This window comes from Phytophthora cinnamomi, assembly GCF_018691715.1.
Source record: "Phytophthora cinnamomi strain GKB4 chromosome Unknown Contig14, whole genome shotgun sequence".
In the NCBI taxonomy this organism is placed as follows: Eukaryota; Oomycota; class Peronosporomycetes; order Peronosporales; family Peronosporaceae; genus Phytophthora; species Phytophthora cinnamomi.
This window is the reverse complement of record NW_027150947.1, coordinates 765764-793284: the sequence shown is the minus strand read 5'-3', so window position 1 is coordinate 793284 and position 27521 is coordinate 765764. Positions and strand designations below refer to the sequence as shown.

General features: G+C 56.7%; 8 protein-coding genes across 8 annotated transcripts; 4 read left to right on the top strand and 4 right to left on the bottom strand.

Annotated features, from left to right (window-relative positions):
- Positions 1–2441: 2441 nt before the first annotated feature.
- Positions 2442–3422, top strand: IUM83_01163 (putative secreted RxLR effector protein; the record flags this gene model as incomplete). The annotated part of the gene is made up of 1 exon (XM_067924995.1): positions 2442–3422. One exon carries the CDS (start codon positions 2442–2444, stop codon positions 3420–3422), a length of 981 nt encoding a protein of 326 aa, XP_067797620.1.
- A 694-nt stretch (positions 3423–4116) lies between these two features.
- IUM83_01162 (UVR domain) lies at positions 4117–8598 on the top strand (the record flags this gene model as incomplete). The annotated part of the gene is made up of 1 exon (XM_067924994.1): positions 4117–8598. The coding sequence occupies one exon, from the start codon at positions 4117–4119 to the stop codon at positions 8596–8598; it is 4482 nt and encodes a 1493-aa protein (XP_067797616.1).
- A 363-nt stretch (positions 8599–8961) lies between these two features.
- IUM83_01161 (Amino Acid-Polyamine-Organocation (APC) Family) lies at positions 8962–10461 on the bottom strand (the record flags this gene model as incomplete). The annotated part of the gene is made up of 2 exons (XM_067924993.1): positions 8962–9454; positions 9515–10461. 2 exons carry the CDS (start codon positions 10459–10461, stop codon positions 8962–8964), a joined length of 1440 nt encoding a protein of 479 aa, XP_067797622.1.
- An 836-nt stretch (positions 10462–11297) lies between these two features.
- IUM83_01160 (chaperonin GroL) lies at positions 11298–13028 on the top strand (the record flags this gene model as incomplete). Its single annotated transcript, XM_067924992.1, has 1 exon — positions 11298–13028. One exon carries the CDS (start codon positions 11298–11300, stop codon positions 13026–13028), a length of 1731 nt encoding a protein of 576 aa, XP_067797621.1.
- Positions 13029–13511: 483 nt separating this feature from the next.
- On the top strand, positions 13512–15497 carry IUM83_01159 (phospholipid-diacylglycerol acyltransferase plh1; the record flags this gene model as incomplete). Its single annotated transcript, XM_067924991.1, has 2 exons — positions 13512–15172; positions 15251–15497. The coding sequence occupies 2 exons, from the start codon at positions 13512–13514 to the stop codon at positions 15495–15497; spliced, it is 1908 nt and encodes a 635-aa protein (XP_067797700.1).
- A 1229-nt stretch (positions 15498–16726) lies between these two features.
- IUM83_01158 (Pre-mRNA-splicing factor CLF1) lies at positions 16727–18875 on the bottom strand (the record flags this gene model as incomplete). Its single annotated transcript, XM_067924990.1, has 4 exons — positions 16727–16737; positions 16893–17181; positions 17316–18641; positions 18801–18875. The coding sequence occupies 4 exons, from the start codon at positions 18873–18875 to the stop codon at positions 16727–16729; spliced, it is 1701 nt and encodes a 566-aa protein (XP_067797256.1).
- A 480-nt stretch (positions 18876–19355) lies between these two features.
- Positions 19356–20618, bottom strand: IUM83_01157 (uncharacterized protein; the record flags this gene model as incomplete). Its single annotated transcript, XM_067924989.1, has 1 exon — positions 19356–20618. One exon carries the CDS (start codon positions 20616–20618, stop codon positions 19356–19358), a length of 1263 nt encoding a protein of 420 aa, XP_067797240.1.
- A 2458-nt stretch (positions 20619–23076) lies between these two features.
- On the bottom strand, positions 23077–25042 carry IUM83_01156 (Phosphoenolpyruvate carboxykinase; the record flags this gene model as incomplete). Its single annotated transcript, XM_067924988.1, has 4 exons — positions 23077–23378; positions 23449–23575; positions 23659–24369; positions 24794–25042. The coding sequence occupies 4 exons, from the start codon at positions 25040–25042 to the stop codon at positions 23077–23079; spliced, it is 1389 nt and encodes a 462-aa protein (XP_067797247.1).
- Between the last annotated feature and the right edge of the window lie 2479 nt (positions 25043–27521).

Sequence of the window (27521 nt, the reverse complement as noted above, 5' to 3'; positions counted from 1 at the left end):
GGGTTCCCAGGAAAGCCTGTCGTTCTCTCAGGAGCTCAAATTACGGACTATAACGGTTCCCGCTCCGTAAAAGTTGGGTCTTCCACTACGGTTCTTTTCGGCCCTGCCACGGCTCGTTCGGAATCCTTCCGTCAATGGTACGCTGCACTAGACACTAACATTGCGTTTTCGGCTCCCGGAGGATGATCATGACGGCATCGTTACCGCGCCTACGCGAAAGCGCTTGTCATTTTTTTCATTTCGGGCATGGCGTGACTTATCACTACAAAACAGTCGCGATTGTTGTTTAATACATTTTATTCTCAGCTTTATCTCATCCTCCTGTCATGTGGCCCGCCCTTTTTGAGTATGGGCACTACCAGTCCAATCCTATAGTTATACTTGAATCCGCAATTATAATTTAAAGCAAATAAAGACACCAAGCAACTAATTAGGGTAAAATTGAGAACTCTATTGGTTCTGAACTGAACTTCCTCCTAAATGTAATATCATCTATCAAAGTGATTGACATTGGCTGGCTAGCAGAGCCCCGTCATTATGCACGTCACTGATTGGTTGAAAGATACTGCTTTCTACCAATAGGATTTTTGGGTATGTGTGGACCACTCACTGTGGTGATAGCCATTGGTGTAGCTTACACCAATGTGAGGAAGTATCCAAACTTCTAACAGATATCTATCTGTTAATACCACAAGTGTCTAACCGATCCCATGCCATCGTAGGCGCGTGGTAGTGTATGTATTACCAGTATTACTCTAGTTAGCGACACTTTTCGTTGCGCTTCAAACAGGTCCGCGCTACTTTGCAGCACCACGAAACACTTGCATACTGTGATAACGGGCAAAAGACGGCCGACGTCGTCGTACATGTACTTAACGTTTGCCAATAATCTCTGGAAACGTATATCCTACTCAACCTGTTTGCTATCCCACCGAGAAAACCCCTACTTTTCCGTGGATTTCAAGAAAGCATGCGATTTCTGAATTATCACACGGTTTTACAATGCTTTTACGTCATGTGTGCCACATATCACGTGCCCCCAAACGGGGGCACGTGATATACAGCCCGTTTGGGCTGTCCCGAAGCACTACTGTTCATGTACCAGGATAATCCTATTTGGGCTGCGATAGCAGCACCAATGTTGCTTTCTATCCCAGTATAAAATAAACGTAGGGGGAGTTGTGGGTCGACATATAGATGAAAATGAATCCTGTAAGCAGCATATGCTATTCAACGCATCTTCCGCACGACAACAAAATACTAGTACTTATGTAGGCGATAATGGTCTCTCAGCAAAAGCGAAGCAACCTTGTTGTGTAGCTTGCCTGTGTTATCGACGTCTCGACTGACACGTTGGATGCTCGTAGCGTAATAGTGTCTGGCCTTACATCTTTTCAACAACCCCACACCGTTTTCGTTTTGATCTTCAGCCTCGATCTGGATTCTCCGTATCCATCTCATTAACCAACCCAACACATGCGCCGGTAGCGCGCAGCAGGCATATAAAATATCACTTGTATCCCGAAATGTTGGAGAGTGTGTTCAGTACTCATCCATCCTTCAACTGATACCGGTGTCGCTTTCTTGGCACAGCAACAGCGGTCCATCGCGCAGACCGGAATAAACGCCTCGGCTGTTCGCTGGTATCCAACCATACGAGGCTCGTATTACGAGCGTCCACAAATGCCCGTCCACGCTTTTATGTACTTAGTGGTATTTACTTACATTTTGGTATTGAATTATTTTGTGTGCCACACGAAAATATGGACGTGAGCCGGCGCACCTCTACACCGAGCAACGCGAAATTCCTGCTGGCCACCTGTGAGCGACCTCACTTCATCGATGATCTGCACTCGTCCTCGTCGACACTGCTTGCGAAAATACAGCTACCATCTACTAATACCAGACTCCCCTCCTCATGTTCCCATTTTCTAATGAAGATTTTAAACTGAGGAATGTATTCCGCTGGTGATGCGCTGAGGTTCCCGTACATGTATCGGGAGCCGACCATCGCGATGTATAAGCTTGCTGGCTGTGTTGCCGCTGTTCCGCACGAACGTGTCCACTCTGTAATTTAGCCCTATTCTTCGTGAACAAATGTGTAAAGGACTTTTGTGCACCAGGTGGTGTGTACGAACGTGTGCCCCCAAGAGCCTTTGCTGTTCGAGTCGAACTTCGCGAGTCCCAGCCTCTCATTTATCCTGCTCCCATCAGGCTTTCCGCTCCTGCCTCAATTTCGCATGGTCGCGGTTACTTGTATGGCGTTCACTATGCTGCGGTCGGGAAAGGCTGGGTTTTGCCCGCTCGCATTAATGCTGACGGTACTGTTCCTGTCGAGTTGATGGTACATGTACTGTACAGTACGATTCGCTGAAGGCATGATGTAGTTCATTCGCCAACTTGCTTCGATTCGTTCCACCGTCTCTTCGCAAGCGAAAAGAATGTTCGTCACCTTCAAGAAAAGTCTGCTAGTGTCCGCCGTGGCGGTGGCCCTGACCACCGCTGTAGCGAGCGCTGAAGGATACAGCGCCACCGACTCGGCCTACGAGGCGAAGCGAATGCTGCGAATTCAGGCTGAAGAAGTCGCGGAAGAGGAAATGGCTGACGACTCGGAATGCGGATCGCTCGAAATGGCCGAGGACGACTCGGAGTGCGGATCGCTCGAAATGGCCGAGGACGACTCGGAGTGCGGGTCACTCGAAATGGCCGAAAGCGGCGACGGCTCGAAGTCAGGGAACACTTGGGCGCAGGCTCCGAGTACAACCACTGGAAGCACCGGTGGTAACACCTGGACGCAACCTCCGAGCTCAACTGGAAACACTTGGACCCAGGCCCCGAGCACGAACACTGGCGGTTCCTCCAACAACTATTGGAAATCCGGTAGCTCTGCAAACACTTGGAACTCGGGTGGCTCCACCACCAACTGGGGTGGTGGCACCAACACCGGAAACACAGACAACTCGAAGCAGGACGGGAGTCAGAACACGGAGAGCTCCAAGAAGGACGAGAGCGGCAAGAAGCACAAGAAGAAGCACAAGAAGAAAGACAAGAAGAAGGAGGGAAGCGGAAACACCGACAGCTCCGGTGACTCAAGCGTGACGCAACAAACCCAGGGGAGTGTTGGTGGCGAGGCGGACCCGCAGAAGGTCGCAGGCGAAGCTGACTCGGAGTGTGGTTCTCTGGAGATGGCGGAGGACTCGGAGTGCGGCTCTCTTGAAATGGCCGAGGACGACTCGGAATGCGGCTCCCTCGAGATGGCGGAGGACTCGGAGTGTGGTTCGCTGGAGATGGCTGAGGGAAGCAGCGACAACAGCAACAAGAACAAGAACCCCAACCAGGCGTACAGCGGCTCCAAGTCGGACATTGACTTTAGCACGTTCCAGGGTACGGATACCAACACGGGCACTGTGTCGCCGCAGTAGAGGCCGCGAGCTCGCTTCCCTACTTTTTTTACGTGAGAGTAGCGTAAAACGTGACGAAAGACCAAGCGCCATCGAGTGCGCGATAAACGTTGAATGTGCGTCAGTGTACCATTACTGTTTAATACGTCGTCTTTCTTGCTTCAGCAAGTGAAATGTTTCTTGGGGCTTGGCTATACAGTAAAACCACCAATAAGTTTCCAATCGATTGCACTCTACCTTCCCCAGGATCACCTTGCACATTATTCCTACTTTCACGTAAAACAGTACCAAATCAAGTACTGCACCATCTCTCTATTCACAACCCTCTCCCCCATTTCATCATAATCTACTGCTTTAGTACATCTTCCAGCCAATCACAGCCCGATAAACGCAGCTAACAGCTCACTCCTCTCCCCTCTTGGCACAACCCGTCCGGGACAGCGGAGACCGACCGAACCACGTGGAGCGCGTCGCCCCCGCCTCGCCGCTCGTCGCCCCCCAGGCCCCCGCTGCACCTCTCAGTTCGTGCGCCCTCCCCTTCGCTATCGACGCCCGCCGGAAGCGGCTCCAACGCCCTAGAACTGCCGCCAATACACTCGTCCTAGTCCTATTGGTGGGTGGCTCCTTCTCCTCCCGTTCCCACGGCGTAGAACGCACGTAGAACCGCCCTACCTAACCAATACAACACCTACTACTACCCTTACACAGACGCGGCATGTTCGGGCGCTTCTTCAAGAACAAGGAGGACGGCAAGAGCGGCCCCCCTGGCCATCGCCAGGCCGGCCAGAACGACGAGCCCCCGGCCGGCGGAGGCTTCTTCAACCTGCCACCGCCCGTGTCCAAGCCCTACGGCGGCTCCACTGCCCCCAGCAACCCTGTGGGCGGAGTAGGGGGCCCTACCGCCGGTGGGTACCCGCCCTACGGCAGCTCCAGTGTCCAGGACAGCGTCGGAGGAGGCGTCGACATGTTCGGCGGCATGTCGGTGAGAGCACCGCCTGCTGCCTCCAGTGGTAACAACGGGGCCGGCAGGTATCAGCCTCAGCAGCCTCAGCAGCAGTACGGGGGCTATGGTGGCGCCCCGCCGGCTGCGATGCCGCCCCCGCAGACGAGCGGCAGCTTGTTCAGTGGCTTGGATGTGGCCCCCAGTGCCCCGGCCCCGATGCCACCAGCTACGCAGGATGAGGGTGTGGGAGCTTACGGTGCAGAGCAACGGAAAGCCACGAGGAGCACCGGGTCGTTTAATTACCGGGATGTGGCGGCTTCGGCGGGCGCGGACACGCTGAACTCGTCGCAGTACTCGCGCACTAGCAGCTCCGGCACGGTTACGTCGCGCGCGAGCTCCAAGGCTGTGAAGAAGAAGAAGAAGAAAACCTTCCGCCCCGGCTTCGGGCGACAGCTCTCAGATGAATCCGCGGCTGCGCTGCAGCGTGGAGATTTGAAGGAGGACGACGTGATTCAGCTGCAGCAGCGGGAAGGACGGCTCTCGTCGGACCGGTCGGACAGCTCGCGCAGCTCCCGTAGCGTGACAGGCCCGACGGACTTGGCCCACTTGTTGCCCCCGGTAAAATCTGGCTCGGTGTTGCAGGGGCTGACTGTCCACAAGGGAACTACTCCGTCCGGCGGCAGTGTTCTCGCTGGACTTACCGTTCATACGTCCGCCTCGCCTTCACCTTCGCCAGCAAAAGTCTCAATAGCACGGGACTCGGGATCTGGTGGTAATGGCGTCCTGTCGGGCCTGACCATCCGCAAAACTACGAGCAGCACCGCTGGCGATGATGCTAGCGAAGCAGGAAATGACGCCCCTGTGGAAGATCCTCCCGCCCCTGAAGTGTATCAAAAGCCGTCACGCCCAGCGCCGGTTGCACCTTCCACCCCAGAAGAGCGGTTGTTTAACACCCTGCGTGATTTCCACGAAAGTGCTGTCGGCTTCAGACAACTCACGGTCAAGCAGAACGAGGAAGAAAACCGTCTTTTGGAGCGGAAGGCGCAACTTGCGAATCAATTGACCCAGTACGAAATGGACTTGCGTGACGTCGAATCACAGCAGCACCATGCCTGCGAAGTTGAAGATTTCGAGAAGGCCGATGCACTGAATGCTACGATTAACAGCGTGAGGCATTGCATCACACTCACTGAAAGCGACGTTCGTAAAGTGGACAGTGAGCTTGTAGCATTTGTGAAGGCTAAGGAGAAGGCGTTCGCAAATCAGTTGAAGAGCACTCGTGGCACTCTGCGTGAACTCGAAAAGTTCCGTGAGGACCAGGAATCGGAGCGAACTGTCGTGCGTAACGAGTACAAGCTTTACGAGTCGAATCAAACGGAGCAGCTGCAATTTGAAGCGGAGCGTATCGATACCGAAATGCACCACGTATCAGTGAGCCTGGAGAACGTCGTTGCTGAGAAATCAGAGATTGAGGTAACGATCGAAGGTCAGTGCAGCTCTGAGTTCGCTGTCCAAGCGCAACTGCTTGAGGAAAAGCACGCTGTAGAGGAAGAAGTGCGCGAGCTGGAGCGCAAGCTGAAAGAAAAGCTAGAGCGGGTGCAAGAAATCCAGTCTTCGATTGACAAGGCCCAGCGCGATATTGACACTGTTCGAAATCGCTACTCTCGCCAACTGAAGCGCATTGCCGATCGCGAAGAGGGCATTAAGAAGACGAAGGCTGAGGTAGAATCGGATGGGGAGCATCTTGAGCAGCAGCGCCATGAATTCCAGGATCGGCTGAAACAGTACGCGGATGACATCTCGATTATTGGCAAGCGCATTGGCGCAGTCAAGAAAGAAATGCGAGCTGCATCTTTACTGGCAAATGTGTTAGAGGTGCAGGAGACTCGTCGTGAGCAATCGTTGATTCGCAAGAAGCAGCAAACCGCTGAGCTTAGCTCCCTGAACGACGCTGCCGCTGTTGCTGAGCAGAGCTTTACTATGCTGAGCAACCAGCACGAAGAGCTTGAGAAGTCTTTATCGATCCACCGCAATGCGATTGCTTCGGCAGGGGCCATGATCCCTCGTTTGGAGCAGGAGAAGAAAGCGTCTGCCGCTCAGCGCAACTTCAAGGAAGCAGCGCGGATCTCCAAGGACATCAAGGCATTGGAGAAGGACCGCTCGACAGCTGAAGAAATGGTAGAGGTAGTGGAAATGGAGCTTCAAGACCTAAAGGAGCGCATTGATAAGCGTGAGGTGGAGTATGAAGAAAAGAAGAAGGAACTGAAGGAAATGGAGAAGCACCTGGAGCTGGCGACACTACAGGAGTTGTGGAAGGAAGCGAAACATCTGCGCACGGCTTTGCGAAAGATCGAGAAATGCAAAAGCGAAGGCGATGCTGCAAATGATGGCATTGACTTCCGAACGTCGGCTATGCTATTGGTCCAGGCCGAGTATGATGCCTGTGTGCTCCAAGTGGAAACGCTGGAGAAGAAGTACGACGTGAGTGATCCTGCGAAGGATGAAGAGGTGGATGACGATGATGACGACGACGAATCCATTGATGGCGAAGATGACGAAGGTAGTGAGCACGTGTCCGTTTCACGGTCGAGTGTAGCTGGTAAAGCGACGGATATCGAAGGATCGGATATCGATGTCGAGACCATCGAAGATAGTAGCTCTGCGCTGGAGGAGATCGCTGCCCAGCTGCTTGAGTTAGAGGCCCAGATTGACAAGGCTACGGAGAACGAGGAATACGAGCTGGCAGCCAGGCTTGATGAGAAGATTGAAACCTTGAAGGAACGTCAGCAAGCCATTGAGGCCTCAATTTCGCAGGATGCTTCTGATGATGTTCACGATAATGGTTCGTTGGAGGATGCAGCTGAAGACTCGAATAGTCGCGAGAACTTTGCCGAGGAAGAAGTAGATGAAGTCGAGTACGCTCTCGAGGAAATGGTTAGCCCTGTGGGTGCTGTACGAAGTCACGGTGAGCTGAAACAGTCTTTAGAGACGATTCAGCTGCGAGTTGTGATGCTTGAAAAGCAGATTGAGCTGGCGACCGAAAACGAGGATTACGACACGGCAGCGGCATACGATGAGGAACTGCAGTCGTTGCGAGAAGAGGAGAAATCCATTCAAGCTCAACTTGGGGCTGGTAATGCTAACACTGCTGTGGCTAGTTCGAGCATGTTTGGGGGCCTCAACATTCAGACTGCGGATTCGAGATCCGCCAAGGAGTCCGAGGGGCACAAATCCCCCAAGGAGGAAGTTGTTGAACAATCCGCAAGTGGTTCCCTTTTCGGTGGACTACAGATGAGCGGTGGTCCGGCCGCGGCCTCTGAAAGTTCGGTTCCGGCTACAGAGCCTGATGTTGAAGTCGAGGAGCCTGAAGAAGCGACAGCCTCCGCTAAAGTCGAAGTCGCGTCGCCCACGTCCTCGGATATGAAGGACTCTTTCTTCGGGACCCCCGGGGTACCTAACAACAACGCCAGCTCGGTCGCACCCTCCGCTTCTGGATCTCTGTTTGGTGGTCTTCAAATGAGCGGTAACTTCCAGGGTAGCACTTCTTCCTTTTCGTCGCCTGAGAAGGCAGCAGATGAGGAAGAGCGTGATGTGGCCGCTACCGAGGGTGCAAGTGCTAATGCTCCTGCCGATGGTGGAAGTATGTTTAAAGGATTGGAGCTGAGCTCCAGTGCAGTTGACGTCACGGCGGCTGCATCATCAGAGTCTGACTCCGTCCCGACCGAGGCCCCTGTCGACATGTTCGGCGGCTTGCAACTGAGTAGCAGTGCAATCGGTGAAACTGCGACTCCAACGGAGCCAGTCTCGGCTGAGGCCCCGTCGGATATGTTTGGTGGCCTCCAGCTGAGTAGCAGTGCAGTTGTTGCTACATCTGATGAGTCTGCTTCAGTTCCAAGTGCAGTATCTTCCGACATGTTTGGTGGCTTGCAGCTGAGCAGTAGTGCAGTTGGTGCGGTGTCAGCTGAAGGTGAAACTGAAGTAGCATCGACCCTGGAGGAAACTGAAGCATCAGAGAAGAGTGGGGGAGACTCTCGAATGTCGATCCAAGAGCTGTCGGAGCACGGGGAAACGGGTTCGAGCAATGAGGCCTCGCTTCACTCCGAGGCACACTCAACAACTATCGTGAGCGAGACAACCAGCACGGAAACAACAGTGGAGACTACCTCTACAACTGTGTCTTCGACAACGGTCACGAAGATCTCGGATGACGACGAGGCAGAAACGAAAGCTGATCAGGATGCGGCACAACCGTAAACGCGCTTGTATGTACACGTTGCCTCACTAGCATGCAGCCCACGTGAAGGAGTGCAGAGCTAGGATGGTAACACAGAAATGGCGAGCTGTGCGTGGTGTATCGTACCTGTGCCAAGTACCAGCAGCTTGCATAGCTATTTGTGCTTTTCCTCGACGTCGAGCGCACGGATGAAGCAAAGCACGGAGACCACAAGAGCTGGGAGAGGAAGCGACAATAACAAAGGACAATAGGAGTTGCATGCCAGATTGGTTCGACGTCTGTAGCGTTTGACACCGCAGCAACGATGCCGGTGAAGGTGCCAATAGATTTCATAGCTCTACTCGCCTAGTTCTACATGATGCGAGTTAAGTCTACGTAGTTCGTCACACGCCTTTGCGCGGCGTCTTCGGTTCCAACACTGTCGGTGAAGCGGGGGTGACGACCCCAAAGGTGCCTCCAGGCGCTGGTGTGCCCAACTCGAGCTGGATGGCAGCGGCCAGCGGTGTGTAGACTGAGGCCGGCGGGTTTCGCAGGAATTGCTGGCAAAGTAGCCCACTGGCGAGCGCAATGACGTTGAGCACCATACTCAGCGTCGACTTGGTGAGCTCGTTGAGCATCACGAAGGATCCGATGGAGAACGGGATCGCCATCGCCATGAGCAGCCCTCGGTCCGAGATATTGACCTTGTACGGCCGCACGAGTGTGGGCATGGTGAACCGTAGCCGCACCACGGCACAAAGCTCCGTGACGCAGGCCAGCGAGGACAGGAAGTTGTCCACGCCGAGAATGACGTTGAAGTCGAAGAGCGCCATGAACACGATGATGCCGTACGACAGCAAGATGGCTCGGCGGGGGACTCCGTTTGAAGCTGTGCGTCTGCCGAGAACAGCAAGTGGGTCAGACAAAAGCCAACGTACAAAGGAGGCGAAGACGTACTTGATGAAGTAGTTCGGAGCGAGGCCCAGGTCTGCCATGCCCGCGAGTAAGAAGCCGTTCTTGGTCATCTTGGCGATGTACACGCCCAGGTTACCGAGCAGCGCGCAGCCGAGGAACCACGTGCGCAGCCCCGGGCCGGAGATGTTCTCGGCGATCATCGGGTAGTACCCGTCCCTCCACAAGCTGAACGGCGGCTTGTTCACGCCCGACGCCGCGAGGAACGGAACCGAGTAGGTCAGTGCGACCAACCCGACGGTGAGCATCATGGCCCGCGGGTACGTTTGCCGAGGCGAGTCGATCTCGCTCGCGTAGGCGCCGGCCGCGTCGAAGCCGCTGTAGCTCCAGTACAGGACACTCACGAGTTGGCTCCACCGCGGTGAAGCACTGACGACGAACCAGTTGGCCGTGTCAATTTGAGGCACGCTCACCACCACGAGCACGACGAACGGAGCGACCATGGCCAGCCCGAGCACCAGCAAGAAGCGGCCGACCGCGTCGATGCTGAAGATGGTCGGCAGCATGAACACCGTCGCGACCGTGACCCGGACGAGGTACATCCACGTCGGGACCATGAAGGAGTGGAGCTCGTGGGGCCCCGACAGCACCGCGTAGACGGTATCCACCATCAGACACGGGTAGATGGCGTTGTCGATGACGCCGGCCACCCACGACCAGTAGCCGACCTGGAAGCCCATGCGGCGGCCGAACGCCTTGCCCACCCACGTGCAGAAGCTCGAGTCCGTCGGGAAAGCCGAGAAGAGCTCGGCGAACGACAGCGCCAGCGGCAGGCACCAGATGAAGGGGAACACGAGCGTCGCCGCGATGCCGACCAGCGGCCCGCAGGCCGCCACGATGGGCTCCGAGCCCCACGGCCCGCCGCTCACGTTGAAGTACGTGATGAGCGCCAGACTCACCACGCCGAGCTTCTTGCGCCCCATTCCGCCCATGCCAATGCTGCGATCGAATCGATGGAGCTGGGCAACAGGCAGGCACAGCACAGCAATAACGGCCGGAGAAGCGGCGAACAGGCGCTAGGAATCGCCCGTCCTGGAAATATACAGCACGAGGTTTTCGGCCGTGGAACGTGGCCAAGTGGAACGCTGCACTCGCTGGTCCTCCGATGACAGACACCACGGGGTTGTCCGGCGGTGGACAGCTCGACGTATTATAACGTGAGGCCGAACAAGCAGGTTGCGGTGGAAGAGAGATTCTGCGTTGAATGCATTGAGGGAGGGCTGTTCCGGTGCAGCAACAACTTCGCACCCCCATCCAGGCAAACAATGGTACATTACAGTTGACACCGCAGACTAGGAAGTGTCCATGGAGCGGCTTCAATCGTTTGGACGCAGAGCGTTCATATGCACCCGTCCTGCTTCAAATTTGAGGCCATGAACACCTTCACCTCACTTCACTCGATTGGAGTTGCGTTCTCACGTTCACATGTTCATGTTCACCCCAACTTTCTCGCATGTTCAACAACAACCTGCTGACGTACGCAGCAGGCAACAAAGGGCTGTCAGCAAAGCCCACGTTAGAACAGTCTAGAACGCTTCGGTAGTCAAAGTCACTAAATAGTGCCACGGGGCACTTGTCCGGACATCCGCGCGTGATCCCTCACCCATCATCGCCCGCTCTCCTACGCATCTGTATCTCCTCCGACTCAGCCGCTCGCCGCGCTGTCCCGCGGCAAGCGCCCCACCCGTGCTCCACCACACGCAGGCGATCCAAAACGGCGGGGGGGTCGACGTCGACGTCATTCGGAAATCGCCCAAGACCAGCCAAGATGAACCCCTCGCTCGCCGTCGCCGTGAAGAAGGCCGCGCGCCTCTCGGCGCCGGGCCGCCGCCTGTTCTCGACGGGCAAGGACATCCGCTTCGGCGTGGAGGGCCGCGCCGCCATGCTCAAGGGCGCGGACCAGCTGGCCAACGCCGTGCAGGTGACCATGGGCCCCAAGGGCCGCAACGTGGTGATCGACCAGTCGTACGGCGCGCCCAAGATCACCAAGGACGGCGTGACCGTGGCCCGCAGCGTGGACTTCAAGGACAAGTTCGAGAACATGGGCGCGCAGCTCGTGCGCTCCGTGGCCAGCAGCACGAACGACGCGGCCGGCGACGGCACCACGTCGGCCACGGTGCTGACGCGCGCCATCTTCAGCGAGGGCTGCAAGTCGGTGGCCGCGGGCATGAACCCCACGGACCTGCGCCGCGGCATCCAGATGGCTGTGGACCACGTCGTGGACGGCCTGCAGAGGCTGTCGCAGGACGTGGCCGACAAGGAGAAGGTGGCCCAGGTGGCCACGATCTCGGCCAACTCGGAGACGGAGATCGGCAGCCTCATCAGCGACGCCATGGAGCGCGTGGGCAAGGAAGGTGTCATCACCGTGCAGGACGGCAAGACGCTGTACAACGAGCTGGAGGTGGTCGAGGGCATGAAGTTCGACCGCGGCTTCATCTCGCCCTACTTCGTCACGGACAACAAGACGCAGAGCTGCGAGATGGAGAACCCGTACATCCTCCTCGTGGAGAAGAAGGTCTCGAGCCTGCAGAGCATCATCCCGATGCTCGAGACGGTCGTGAAGCAGCAGCGCCCGCTGCTCATCATCGCCGAGGACGTCGAGAGCGAGGCCCTGGCCGCGCTCGTCATCAACAAGATCCGCGGCGGCGTCAAGGTGTGCGCCGTCAAGGCCCCCGGCTTCGGGGACAACCGCAAGGCCAGCCTGCAGGACATGGCCGTGCTCACGGGCGCCACCGTCGTCTCGGAGGACCTGGGCCACCGCCTCGAGACCGCCACGCCCGACATGCTGGGCAGCGCCAAGAAGGTGACCGTCACCAAGGACGACACCCTCATGCTGGACGGCGCCGGCGCCCCCGAGGCCGTCGAGGAGCGCGGCAACCTGCTGCGCGCCTCGATTGAGAGCACCACCTCGGACTACGAGAAGGAGAAGCTCCAGGAGCGTCTGGCCAAGCTGAGCGGCGGCGTGGCCGTGATCAAGGTCGGCGGGGCCAGCGAGGTCGAGGTCGGCGAGAAGAAGGACCGCGTCGTGGACGCCCTGAACGCCACCCGCGCCGCCGTGGCCGAGGGCATCGTGCCCGGCGGCGGTGCCGCCCTCCTCTGGGCCTCGCGCACGCTCAACACGCTGTACGACTCGTGCGCCAACCTGGACCAGAAGGTCGGCGTGGAGATCGTGGAGCGCGCCTGCCGCGCCCCGGCCACGCAGATCGCCAAGAACGCCGGCCACGAGGGCGCCGTCGTGGTGGGCAAGATGCTGGAGAACGACGCGCCCGAGTTCGGCTTCAACGCCCAGACGGGCGAGTACGTCAACATGGTGGACGCCGGTATCATCGACCCGACCAAGGTCGTGCGCACGGGCCTGGTGGACGCCTCGAGCGTGGCGTCGCTCATGATGACGGCTGAGGCCCTCATCGCCGACCACCCGGAGGAGGCCGGCGCGGCCCCGCCGATGGGCGGCATGGGCGGCATGGGTGGCATGGGCGGCATGGGCGGCATGATGTAAGCGCGCCACCTCGTCCGTCAGCTAGCCAATGCACCGGGAGAAGATCCGATGTGGAAGCGTGGAGCTCTTGCGACTGAACGAAGGGACCGAGCAGCGAGCGTCGTGTATTTCTTCTCGTAGGGGGGAAGTCGCGTCACCGCGCGCCTCTCGTTGTCACTGCAGCAAGCGTGTAAGGAGAATAGAATTATTAGTTCCCAACATCGTCCCTGCCACTTCTTCATGAATTTTCAACTTGCCATTGCCAAGTGACAAGCATCCCTCTCCATGCCATCAAACACGACAACACCAACGTGTTGATGCTCTCTCTGAATCAGTCGCGGCCCGAAGCAGTAATCGAGCAGCTGCAAAGCTGCAGCACCGAGCGCCAATTTTCGCGATGATGCCAATCCTTTTGTCCCAAAAATGTATCCATCCCTCCATTCCTCCGGCCACGAAAGTATCTGGTCATTCGTGAATTCCCCCATCAAGTCTCAAGTGTCCTCCATGACGCTGGACGACCCCTCCTCGGCCTCGGGCGTGCGGCAGCGCAAGCCACACGGCCCGGCCCCAATCGACGGGCCATCGTCGGCCACGGCCGCAGACGCAGCGGCCAAGAAGAAGTTCCAGCAGGCCGCGCGCTCGCTCGGCCGCACGCAGAGCTGGCACGCGCGGGCCGCCGAGCACCTGGCCAAGAAGCGCATCTACTCCATCCTGGCCGGCGTCGTCATCGGCGTCGTGGCCGTCATCGGCGTCCAGAGCGCGTACCTGGAGAAGCCGCTGCTGAGCGAGGACTCGCTGCTCAAGGTGCGGGACCTGTTCGACAGCTTCAACTGGTCCGTGAACGTCCGCGAGGAGCTCCTGGCCGCCTTCGACAACCGGCCGGCCCTGCTGGGCGCGGCCGAGAAGCGGCCCGGCCTGCAGCTCTTCCAGGAGGAGCAGGTCACGGCCTACTCGCCCGTCGTGCTCGTGCCGGGCTTCACGTCCACGGGCCTCGAGATCTGGAACGGCAGTGACTGCAGCAAGGCCTACTTCCGCCAACGCATGTGGGGCACGTCCAGGATGCTGCAGCAGTTCATGATGAACCAGAAGTGCTGGCTCGAGCACATGATGCTGAACCGCTCGTCCGGGATGGACCCGGACGGCATCAAGCTGCGCGCGGCCAAGGGCCTCGAGGCGGCCGACTACCTCATCGGCGGCTTCTGGGTCTGGGGCAAGATGGTCGAGAACCTGGCCGAGATCGGCTACGACAGCAACAACCTCTACATGGCCGCGTACGACTGGCGACTCATGCCGCACCTGCTCGAAGAGCGGGACGGCTACTTCACCAAGCTCAAGTACACGATCGAGATGGCCAAGATGTCGGCCCACGGCCGCAAGGTCATGCTGGTCACGCACTCGTACGCCACGCAGGTCTTCTTCCACTTCCTCAAGTGGGTCGAGAGCGAGAACGGCGGCAAGGGAGGCGACCAGTGGGTGGAGAACAACGTCGAGGCCTTCGTCAACATTGCTGGGCCGACGCTCGGTGCGGTGAAGACGATCAGTGCACTCATGTCGGGGGAAATGAAGGACACGGCGGAGCTGGGCGGCCTGTCCAAGTTCCTGGGCTACTTCTTCAGTGTGTCGGCGCGCACGCAGCTGGCGCGGTCGTGGTCGAGCGTGTTCACTATGCTGCCGATTGGTGGTGACCGGATTTGGGGCACTGCCGACTCGGCTCCGGATGATGTGGTCGCTGCCTCGCCCCTTTCAACGGGTGGAAATTCCACCGTGGACCCGAAGAGGGTGAAGGAGCATGTTGAGCGCTTCGGCTCGAATGGCCAAGTTGTGCGTTTCGTTAACAACACGCATGAGAATATCACTGCTGGAGGAGTGCAAAAGTTGCTAGCGGAGCTGGACCCGTACCTGGAGACATTTAGGGCGTCCCTGAGCACGGGCATTGCTGAAGACCCGTCACTTCCGGAGTACGATCAGTCCAAGTACTGGACGAACCCGCTGGAAGCCGCCCTGCCTAAGGCGCCCAGTTTGAAGGTGTTTTGTTTCTACGGTGTGGGCAAGCCCGTGGAGCGAGGGTACACCTACGGCGAAAACCCGCCGATGGAAGACAATGTGTTCGTGAATGGCAAGCGTGTGGCCCCATACGTGTTCAACACCGATGTCGATGATCTTCCGTACGTCAAGGACGGCCTCCGGTATTCGGACGGCGATGGCACTGTTCCCCTCGTGTCTCTGGGGCTGATGTGTGCCAGTGGTTGGCGTACTAAGAAGTACAACCCGGGAGGTGTCGATGTTCGTGTCCGCGAGTACAGGCATAACCCTGTGTCGATGCTGTTCGACGCTCGTGGCGGGCCCGAGACGGCGGATCACGTCGACATCATGGGCAACCACGGTCTCATCCGTGACGTTCTGCTAGTTGCAGCTCGCGCATACGACCGTCTCCCTGACAACATTACGTCCAGCATCATGGATATCGCGGAACGCGTCGGTGAGCTGTAGTTCTTACAGCACCACAGTAGCGTACTGCTACGTGTAGTACGTGTTAGGCTTTGACTTAATCGACTTAAACATGGTGGCCGTCTACTTCTACTAGCCAACTGCGACTAATGTTTTTCTAGGTGTAGCTGGTAGACTTGATGGGGCCACCACTGCGTCCGAAGGGCTCGCTTCACAAGCATCCTTCTTCACAATGACCGGGTATTGTGCTATCGATGAAGAAGCCTGAAGCATTAAAAGGAATGGAAGCGCCCTTGCTCGCTGGTCTTGGCCTGGTAACCTACTAGTCTTGGCCCGAGTAAAGCGAAGTTCCGTCTCGCTGGCCAAGACACCCGTTTGGCTGGCAAACCCCTCACCGACGGCCGTAGCGACCACCACGTCGATTGCGACGGTTGTTCATACCAGGGGCGGGGGACGGAAGCAAGTGATCCGCCTGATAGCGCTGCTGAGGCTGGTGGCGCTGCATCATCTCCTGGGGTGGCGGCTGCTGTTGACCAGGACCGTAGTTTCCCATGGGTCTACCTCCACGCTGCTGGAACTCGCCTTGAGGTGGCCCGTACTGATCGTACGGATATGCAGGGAAGTTGCCACGGCGTGGGGGCTGTTGCTGCTGCGGAGGTGGCTGTTGCTGCTGGCGATAGGGCACCTGCTGCTGCTGTTGCTGGGGTGGTTCCTGATAGTACGGGGCTTCTGCCGGCATGCCACCGCGACGCGCATTCGCATTACCGTACGGGGAAGGACCAGAGCCATCTCGGCCACCAGGTCCTGCACCCGCTCCATATCGTGAAAGGGAAGGATCGTACGGAGCCCTGAAGTCCTCACCAGCAGTGGGAGGGCCTGCGCGTTGCCGCATTGGCTGCTGCTGCTGCTGCTGCGATGGGAATACCTGTTGCTGCTGCTGTTGCTGCGGCGGCCACGCACCAACAGGGCCACCTCTAGAAGGGCCCCCTTGACCTACGAAGCGATCGCCATCTCCACGATGGCGAGGACCATCCTGCGGCCCAGAGAAGTATGCCCCTGAAGGCTGCGGTGCGTAACCCTGCTGCTCTGGCATCGGGCCTTGCCGGCCTCCATATTCATCATAGGGCGGCGCATTCGGCGCACCGTACGGCGGTGGCTGCTGCTGCTGCTGCTGCTGGAATTGGCGCGGTTGCTGCTGCTGCTGCTGCGGGGGAGCCTGCATCCGTTGCGGCCCGCGGTCATACATAGGCATCTGCTGCGGTTCTTGCAGTCTAGGCGCAGCCTGTGGTCCAGGGTAATCGTAACGTGAGTGCGGTTGCGAAGGAGCAGCAGCAGCACCAGGAGGACCGCCTTGCGGAGGCTGAATATCCCACTTATTCGAGCGGCCTCGCCCGCCACGCGGGTCACGATCCCCACGGCGACGGTTATTCCCATTACCGCCCCAGTTCCGAGATCCACGCGGGTCTTGCCGGCCACTACCGTTGCCGCTGCCGCGGAAGCCTCCTCCACCACCACTAGAACTACGAGCAGTAGAGTGGCTGGAAGTAGTGGAATCTTGGCTGTCTCGCCGCTGCCGCATGGGAGGGCGACTAGGTGCTGCGGAGGCAGAGGATGCGTGCGAACCCTTCTTGCTAGCAGTGGACGCATCGACTGCTGAAGCAGCCGACCGTTGATTCTCCTCACGCCACAGCTTCTCGGCTTCCAGGATCAAACCTACAATAGCACGCTGAATTGCAACAGCAAAGCACAAACAGAAGCATTGACAACACACACAAACACGAGTCAGTCGCTCAGTCCACAATTTCCACCCCAGGATAATGTCAACATAACGCCCAAAACGCCTTGGATATCCCAGTATACCTGCAAGCTGACGACTTCCGAGTCCGTAGTCACCAACATTTCCGGGATCTTCATGTTCTCGAGAGAGATCTGCTGGGCCTTAAGAGCGTTAGCGCGATCCATGGCACAAATCTCGATAAATTGCTGTTGTGACATCTGACAGCGACTGGAGAACTCGCGGCGCTGCTCCAAGTGTTGCGTCTTGAGTGCAATAAGCCCACGCGGGTCCGAGAACCCGTGCTGCATTTCGAGTGCCACGTGACGAGCGAACAACTCGCTACCCTCCTTCATTTGCATGCCAACAAGCTCCTGCCAGCGGTATAGCATCTCGCGATCGCGGGTGCGCTGGTTGTCGCGAAGATCGCGCACGCCCTCGAACACAGCGCTGTCGCCCAAGACATCGGACAACCGTTCCAGCAGCTCGTTCCCGATCTGCTTCTGTGCCTCGCCGTCTGCCACGCTATCAAACAGCAAGTGCGGGCAACTGGGGATGAATGGGAGCGTTTGAGGAATGTGCGAGAAGTACGCGGTAGGCTCAGCAGCAGGTGCGGCCGCTGCTGAAGTTGCGTCTGGCCCTGCTACAGCCTGCTTGGCGCGCTTAGCGTCGCCCGCGAGTCGCGGGTCTGACGGTCGCTTCACTGCGCCGCCTCGCTCCACCGCGCGGCCCACGCTCTCCACGGCAAGAGGAGACGGGGTCGGCGTCGGTGCCGCGTTCACCTCTCCAGTCTTGTCGATGAAAGCTACAACCGGGTCCACCAGTGACACCGCGCCCGACCCAGTACTCACCACCCCTTGCTGTAGCGGTTGCTGCGGCTGCAGCGTGCTCGGGATCGTCGTCGACGCAGCAACAGCAGCAGCAGCAACCGGCACAGCAGCAGCAGCAACAGGAGCAGCAACGGCCGTCGTCCCGGGCTGCGGGAACTTGTCCGGCATGACCTGGTGCTGCAGCATGGCCAGCGACAGCGTGTTGTCCACGTGGGTGCACACGAAGCCGTAGAACCTGGCCCAGACCTGTGCGTGCTCCCGCTCGGGCAGCGCCTGCAGCGCGCGCACGAAGATCTTCCTGGCGTTCGAGAACTTCTTCCGCTGCACGCAGAAGTCTGCGTACTGCAGCCACAGCGCCGTGCTGCTCCCGGCCACGGGGCAGCCCACAGCACGCTCGAAGACCTTGGTGGCCTGCTTGAACTGGCGCAGCTCCATCTCCAGGGCCGCGTACTGGCGCCAGAGCGCCACGACGGCCGTGCTGCCCCTTGCGACGCTCATAGCGTCGCTCTGGGCTTGAGCCGCGGCCACCCACTGGGCCAGCGTGTCGTCCACGCCCTTGCGAGCATCTGCCACCTTCTCGTACTGCGGAATAACGGGCAGAAGAGGGAAAGTTAGAGGGAAAAATGATGCATAAGGGGGTGGGAGGCTTCGAGGAGCGATTGCGGAGGCTACAGGGGGAGATGGAGGCTGCGCCCTGCGTGAGCATGGAGAGGAGATGAAGGGGAAGGAGAGGACACGCACGTTGCTGGAGTGGATCAGCGCCTTGGCCCGCGCCACGACGCCCGCGGCGTCCCACGTCGAGATGGCGTCCGCCATTAGACAGTCGAGCGGTTGTTTGGCTGGGGAGCCGCTCGAGCGCCACGGATGATGTGGCGCACATTAAAGTGGACGCGTCATTTAGGAACACGGGGTCAGTTGGAGGGGGTGAAACGACACTCAAGTCTATTATAGCAGGAGCGCTCAAGCTTAATCGCCCTCAGTGGCATTTGAGAGACACGAAGAGCCCGCAGACTCAGCCCCATGGTCGTGGTTGGGACTACGATCCCCTGGTCGATGGCAGCAGTAGTTCACTTTGACCCACAGGATTTTTAGCGGATTTGCAGACCATGACATCCGTCCCACAAGTCAAAAATGTTGAGGATTTCTTACTTGTTTTTCAGTATGTTATTTTCCCTAACCCTTTATGAAAACATGGACTGTGCCAATGGCCTATCATTTACTATAAAACGTCAAGATGTAACCGAAAAAAAACTCACATCACCATCACATTCTACATGAACACGTCCACGAATGCTTCTACTGCTGCGGCGACACCGTGCCAGCGGTGGTGCTGGCGCCCTGGAGGGTGCTGAAGCCGATGCCCGCTACAGAGCCCGAGTAGGCGGCTCTGGAGTCACTGCTCTCTGCCATGTCCAGCGAGCCGCATTCCGAGTCCTCTTCGGCCACGTCGAGCGAACCGCACTCCGAGTCCTCTCCGGCCACGTCGAGCGAGCCGCACTCCGAGTCCTCGACGAAACTTGCAGTGTCGGCGTCACCCGCGACCTCGTTCGAGTCGGACTCGCCCGCCACCGACGGCGCAGATGTGGTCGAAGTCGAAGTCGATGTCGAATTTCCAGTTGAAGGCGAGGTGGAGGCTGTACCGGTTGAAGTCGAGGTCCCCGTTGAGGTCGACGTCCCTGTGGCGGTCGCCGTTGACGCGTCGGTGTTATCCCCGGCGATGTCGAGGGAGCCGCACTCCGATTCGTCGGACCCGGCCACGTCGAGGGAGCCGCACTCGGAATCCTCAGCTTCGCCAGCAACGGACGAAGTGGTCGTGGTCGTGGCCGCCGTGGTGGCTGTTGGAGTAGCTGTCGTGCTAGTGGGGGTTGCCGCGGGGGTGGATGTCGTCGAAGTCGTTGAGGTGGACGTCGATGCGGAACCGGACGACGACGTGGTGGTTGCAGCTGCCGTGGTGCCGTTAACTGATCCCGTGAGCGGGACACAGTTGATGTATACCTGCCAGGGAAGGCCGTGCAAGGCGATCCAGTAGGCAGTGAGCCGCGAGGCACCCTCGCACTTGGAGACGTCGTACGGCCATTTGCTTGGAGACCCCGGAAGGTCGACCGCACAGTTTTCATCCTCGAAAGCTAATTCGTCGTCACACCACACTTCGCAGGGGCCGTCGTGGCCCTCCGTGAGTTGGTTCCACTCGACGTACTCGGACGGGAGATCGCGAGCTGTTCCGTTGGCTAGGGAGAAGCCACACTTGAGTGTTGCTGTGCCGAAGGGCGACAACGTCTGCACCTCCGCCGTCTTGTCGACCAGATCCTTCAGTGACGTGTATGTGCTCTCGTTGAAGGCGGTCCAGTAGGCCTCCGTGTTGAGCTCCGGGGCCGTCGAGTAGGACATTCCATCAGGGCACGGCAGGTAGGTCTCACCCGCGATGGTGGCCGCGAAATTGTTGGTCGCCCAGGACACGGGCCACGTGGGCATCGGATCGATCATGTAGCTGTGCGCATCGACACGCAGGGCCAGAGTAGCGGTGGCGACCACCAGGGCAGCGAACGAGCAAGACACCATATCTCTTGTTGCCAGGACCGACGGAAATTGAGGAATGGCGAGGACTTGGGCCAAAGCGACGGCAGCGGCTAGCTCGTTCGCAGTTTGCTGGTCCGAGGGAAAGGTGCGACGAGTGACTGGGTGGCGTTATGCTGTCTGGGCCCGTGGAATGATACCTGAAGAAGACCATGAGCGTATCGGGCCGTCAGGAGTCTTGACCCAAGACTTGACTAAAGTCACTGCTAGCGTTTGGGTAGAAGCTGTGGATGCATGACCTGAGTGACCTGCGGTTCTAAAAGCTCGTCTTTCCGGTGAAACAGCTGCAGTGCGCAATGCACAGACTATCGAATTGGGCTAGTCGCGCACCGTTCCGATGCGATGGGAAACACCATCTCGGGAGATTTTGCTCTCTGCGCGTATGAGGTGAGAATCTCACTGAGATGGTCGGTCTCGACGCGCACCTTGCTCTGCTGTAGAGCCAAGTTGGCTCGGCCAAGGCGAAGAAGCACCATCAGGAGATTCCAGCCATGGCTGGCACTGTGGCCACCTTGGCTGGCAGAAGTGTGCTCAGCTCGACGACACCGCGCAAAGGATGGGCGAATGGAATGTACCACGATGTGTTCCGCAGTGCAAAGTTCATGGTGTGTAGTAGGCGTTCGCGCGCAGCAGACGACGGGTGCCATGACGACTGTCTTCGCGTTATCGACTCGAGGTGTGTTACTGCACGATAAACCTTGCGCTCGTGATTAAAGTACAGGCGGTGGTCCCGTCGTTCTGTTGCGCCCAGAGTTCGTGATACGAAACCAGTTGGAAAACTGCAGTTAATTTATTGTGCTTTGCACGAACTTTGGCATGCGATTAAGGGCTCTAAACCAACGAGCAAATCCTTCGCGATGATCATATATCGCAGCCTAACTCTAAGTTAAAAATAAGCTACAGCACATTCTCTTTCTGCGACCTCTTTTTTTGATTGCGACCCGCCCCTAAGTCGAATTTCAGCGCACGGCATACAGTAGCAGTAGAAATGTTTGGTAGTGCAGGAAACGCTGGCTTTAAAGCTGTTTGCAACTCCTCGATATAAAAACAGGGATGTTCTTCGACGAAGCCCTTCACAAACTTGATAGTCTCTGGAGGCCAGCGCGTTTTCCGTTCGATTCGAGCGTTTGGGATGACGTTACCACGCCGACGGAACAGATAGCCCCAGCGAGAGATGGACCGCGTTGGCACTCCCATCACTGAAGCCACAACCGTTAGATCAATATCGTAGAGGTAGGTTAGTACGATAGATCGCCAGCGCATGTCAATCGATATCATGATCGACTGAAAAGCAATCAGACGAAGCGAGCGAGTTAGAATGTCAGGACCGTAGTATTGTCGGATTTACTCCAGCCATTCAACGAAAGTAGGCATAACTCAACGTTAACTCGTTGTCTTAGCAGGTATTCTATCTTAAATCGACGAGTTAGCCTCCTAACTCAATGATGGGCTTATCGCCATGATTTGCTAAAACAACGAATTACGTCGTTGTTTAGACAGAAAGCATGCAACGCACAATACACTCAATGAACATATTAAAATAATATATAGTGCTGGCATTTTATCACGCATTACGCAACATAACTCAAATACGGGGAATCGAGCCCTCGCAGTACTTTGTTTGTCTTACGCGTATGGCGACACCGTTCCGACACTGGTCGTTCCCTGGACAGTGTTGAAGTCAAAATTATTTTGCGAGGCTGTGGTCTGGGTGTCGTCGGTACTTCCGCCGAAAACATCGAGTGAGCCGCAGTCCGACTCACTGCCTGCAACATCGAGCGAGCCGCATTCTGACCACTGCCTGCAACATCGAACGATCCGCAGTCTGACTCCTCCGTCGTAGGCGCGGTGGTAGATGGAGCTGTGGTCGTCGAAGGTGTTGAGGTATCGCCTCCTGTAGAAGGGACCGAAGTGACCGTCGGGGCATCTGTAGTGGTCGAAGAGGAGGAGGGGGCATCCGCCGTGGTTGATGTGCTGTTCGACTGGGCAGCAGAGCTCGTGCCTCCCACGGCGTACTTGGACGTAGCTCCCGTGTCGGTTATCTTCTCGAGAGGAGCGCAGTTCACGTACACCTGCCAGGTGGAGGAATGTATCGCCATCCAGTAGAAGGTAAGGGTGCTCGCGCCCATGCACGCTTCGCGGTCGTAGGGCATCTCAGCCGGTACCGAAGTGTAGTGGGCAGCGCAGTCGTCGTCCTGAAACACGAGATACATTCTTGTTAAGCTGATGTACATTTGATGCCGAAGTTGACGCGTGCATTATAACAACAGCACATCATAACGACAGTACCTGGAACCAGGGGTCCGACAATACAGTATTCTATTGTACTGCAAGTGCATGCCGAGCGTAGTAATAACGGCAATACGAAGCACAACAATAATAATAACTGGGCCAATATCAGTATATTGTTGCCGCATGTTACTCGTCCTCAGGTAAACGTCATCTACTCGGTGGTAGTCGCGTTCCACAAGTCGCGATTCACGCGCAGGAACGCCAACATTTCGAAGTTAGCGGGCAGCATGCAAGACCGCTGGGGTGTAAGAATAAACTTACACTGCGAAAAGAGTCGCTCAACCGTGTTCGAGGTCGGTGGCACGACCTTCGCCAGGTCATGGTAGGTGGCCGACGCAGCACCAGATGATCTCGCCTTCTTTCCTCCTCGGAGAATCTCATTGGCGTAGTCGCTCGACGACCTCTCCTTCCTCTTGCCGCTGCTGGCAGGAGGGTATCGCTGCACCGATCGGGCTTCAGCCGCAGTTAACTTGACCTTGTTCTCGATCTTGACCAGGGCCGCCTCAAACACAGGAGAATGCACGATTTTTGCGCTTGGGCGCCATATCCGGATAGTCGTCCGCCACCTGGTCAAACAGCACGCGCACGTCCGCCTGCAGTCTCTTGCACACGCTATCCAGTTTCTTCAGTTCCTCCAGAAGCTCGAGTAACTTTTGTGAGTCGCACCCGGAATAAACTCTTCAACAGCATCAACCTGTCGAATCGAATCCCGGATTTTTTTGTAGCGGCGCACCATCTCGAATGTCGACGACCACCGTGTCACATTCCGTTTGACAGGTTTGAGGTCAGTGTACTTCGCCAACTCCGCTGCGTTGTTGACGTGCCGAAGCTGCACCATGAGACTGTTGACGGCAGCAAGCTCGGACTCGTAGGCAGCCAGGTATCGGTTGACTGCGAGGTTGTAGCGGTGACTCGCGCACCCGACCAAGGGCAACTCCATTAGCGCTGCCACCACGTTCTTGTTGTACAGAGACAGTACACGCTTGAACATGGCGATGTGGACTTCCGCGTCTTGGCTACCGTCCACCAAAGGTGACAGCGACAGCAGTCGCTCACGGCGCTTGCCGTTTACGAAGGTCACGCCGTAGATACCCACGTAGTGCATAATGTCGCCCAGCTCCTTTTCAATCACGTCACCGACGTTCGCCGAGCACGTTTGCATGTCCAACTTCAACGTCTTGGACGATACAGGCTTCCAGCTTGCCATGGACCTCGTGAGGGGGTCGTCTACCTCCGAGATGGGCATGTTGCGCTCCACCACCCACTGTAGCCACTGGTAGCGATGCTGGGTCGCCTCAGAGACGAACCCAAAGCTGGAGAGGGGCGCATCCGTAGCCACCGATGCCTGGTAGGTCTCCTCGAAGTCAGGGTGCGTGGAGGTGAGGTGGGACAGCAGATTGCTGTACCCGGAGCCGACTTGCTGCTTGCGAGAGGTACCGCAAAGCTGGCAGCGATAGTCACCTTGGCCCTTGTCCTCGTAGAGCGCAGATCTCACGGTTGGGGGCCATCTTGTCGAATTGGAAAATGAGGGGAAGCTTGTTAGACTGCTAGGCAAGCGGCAAGGCGTCTGTGGTGTCGGTTGTCTACCAGTCGTTCTAACGACTGGCCGAGATCAGTCGAGTCACAAAATCGCTCTAAACCGGTATTGTACTGGTATTATTGGTACAATATCACATTGACACCCATCATATACAGCACTGTACTGCCTGGAACGTGCGAACGTCGTCGCGCCAGACCTCGCAAGGACCCTCGTGCGAGGCTGTAAAACCATCCCAGGCCGAGTGCGGTCACTCCACGGTGGATTTGGGCAGGGGCTGCGCGTCTTCATTGGGGTCGCATGACCCACAGGTGAGTGTAGCACCACTCACAGTGACGGTGGCCTTCGCATTGATGAATTCCTTCAGAGATGAGTATTTGCTCGATCCAAACGCCTTGGTGAAAGCTGCCACGTTGTCCGCCGGGGCTCCGTTGAAAGTTCCGCTGAGACCCGAGGCGGACGACTCAATAGTGGCGATGAATTGTGTCGGGTCACCTGCCTTGGCCGTGAACGTCACCTTCGGGTTGGTCATGTATCCGTGACCATCGACGACGCTGGCAGCCAGGAAAACTGCAAGCATGCTCTCTGAAAACGCAAGCCGCTAACTGTAGTGTCTGCAGGGAAATCGAAGACACGCTGTGGGAGTCGGCGAAGCTCCCGGAAGTTTAGCCGTAGTGTATTGCCACAGGTAAATAGCAAAGTGAATAAGACACGAGTGCTGCGGCTCCTGCTAACCAATGAAGCCGCAGCTACTGTAATCTAGGTTGTCGTTAGCTAGTCATCAAGTTTGTCGTTATGGCGCACTGGATTTCTGGCTGGTCATCAGCTTTACGTTATGCTCCGCTTGCTTTTCGTTATGCACACGATTTGTTGTCGCAGTCATCACGTTTGCCGTTATTGACTGCGACCAGTTGGTGTTGAAGCTGCTAGCTTGGACAGGCTGGAGATTTCCTCCACTACACTAACCAAGGTAAGGCAAATCGCAGCTAGCTCGACGCACCCTCTGTAAAGGATACCACCGATCCAGGTGGCACTCTGGAATATGTCCATGATATTGTCAAGTTTTGCAAAGACTCGCAGCGCTGCGCTGGTGTAGATCGCTGAACATTATCAATGACTTCGCTTTATCCATGTTGCTTCTCTTCACGCACTACAGAAACTACGTGTACATGTAGCTGGCCAGGGTCATCGCAGTTCGATCCCCGAGGCTGGTTCTGCACAACGGTAAAGGGCGGCGCTCGGCCAACTTCGAGGCTGAGTGGGATTTGCTAGATTGCAGTGAGCTCCAAGTTTGGTTGTTCGAAGCGGTCGCACTCAAAGCTCATTTCTCGACTATGGCAGCTTTGGATTCAACACTAACCAATACAAACAATTCTACTGTGCCTTAGTCACAAAGCAATCCATTGGGAGAATCCCAAGTTGTCAACACGTATTAAAATACACAAAACATGTTCGAATACAAGATAAATTCACAGATAAACGGCAGCAAGTTCATCTACTACGCTAAAAAAAACCATCAGCAAGTAACTTGTGACAAAGTATGGTACAGTGTTTTGCCTCAATAGCGCAGCCATCACATCTAATAACCTCGCAGACTATATATAATCACCCTGTTTTTCACGAACAGCAAGATTCAGCCAATCACGCCATCGACAGTATGGTTCCGCCAATCAAATTACCACAACCGAGGACATAGGGGAAAACGTCAAAACAAAAAGCGTCACACTCATGTCATTGCGCGCCAAGATCACCTTGGTCGGTCGGACCAAGCTTTACCTGGTCTTGGCTACGCCACGTGCAATCTCGCTACGGGATTCGCTGGAAGAGAGCTCACGGCGAGTCGGGTGCGGTCGACTTAGAGGCTGCAGCGCCTGAAGTTGAGCGCTTGCGCGGCATCATTGCGACCTACTCCCACTCGTAGTCGACTTGTAAAACCTCTGTCACCCCATTTACTTGAGAAATTGTATACAAAGTACGACTGCGCTATTGAGGCAAAACACTGTATGTATCTCGTCAGGATCTTGGGGTCTGTTTGCCGTCTCATACAAAATCCAAATGAAAAGTAGAGGCCCAACAAACCCGAGCAGTTGGACGCTGGTCTTCACATGCCAATCTATAGTGCATTACACAGTGTAGATATCAAATGCTCCTGCAACCAAATCCCAAGATCAGGTTAAAGGGAATACGTGTAACGACAGAATCGGACATGATGCTGCCTACCTGGCTCTCCATAGCCTTGTCGAAAAGGAGGGGCCTTGCCGTAGCCCCCTGCTGATGATATATTTTCATTGCCCACTTCGTCGCGGCGTTGCTAGTGCTCCGTGGTCCCAGTTGAGCCCTGACGAGTTGCGTGCTGCGCGCGTCAGCGCTGCCCATGGCGATTCGCGCCAAAAGTCTCGCCAGTCACGTGTTACCTCTCCAAAACGATTCCATCACTATGATTCAGCGTCAACAAAACAGCTCGCAATATGATAAGCTACCAAGACGTGAGCTACGTGTACTGTTCCATCTTGATGGTTCACTCGAAGAGAGCGGACGGTATTGTGTGTCTCGATCCTGTGCTATCGACGGCGTTTGGTACAGACACTCACTAGGTCAACAGTACATAAGACGATCGCCAACAGTACCTGCTTATCGCGTTTTGCTGGTGCTTGCAGTCCCACTACTGTAGCTTCACCACCAGATTTCTGATTCTGCCGCGGGCATGCGTGCTTAGTGTTTATTCCGACGAGCCGAGAACTTCACTCGCCAGGTGATATAATACTTTTCTCGCCAGTATAACAATCAAGAGGCGTGTCTAGCCCGTGCTGTAAGGGGGCGTACTACCGCGTACTACGGGTTCGTGTAGGAGAAGAGGAAGCATGAGCATTGTTAGTGATTCGACCTGGTAGAAATACAAGACCGTTTTGGCAAAAAATAATGTTGTGTTTGGTAATATATTGCTTATTTGATGATTGAAATGCAGCAGATCATGTACATGTAGCAAGCACAGCCTTTGTAGGCACACACAATATTGACTCGTACGAGAAAGTCTTGCTGTGAATTGTATGTGTAACGTG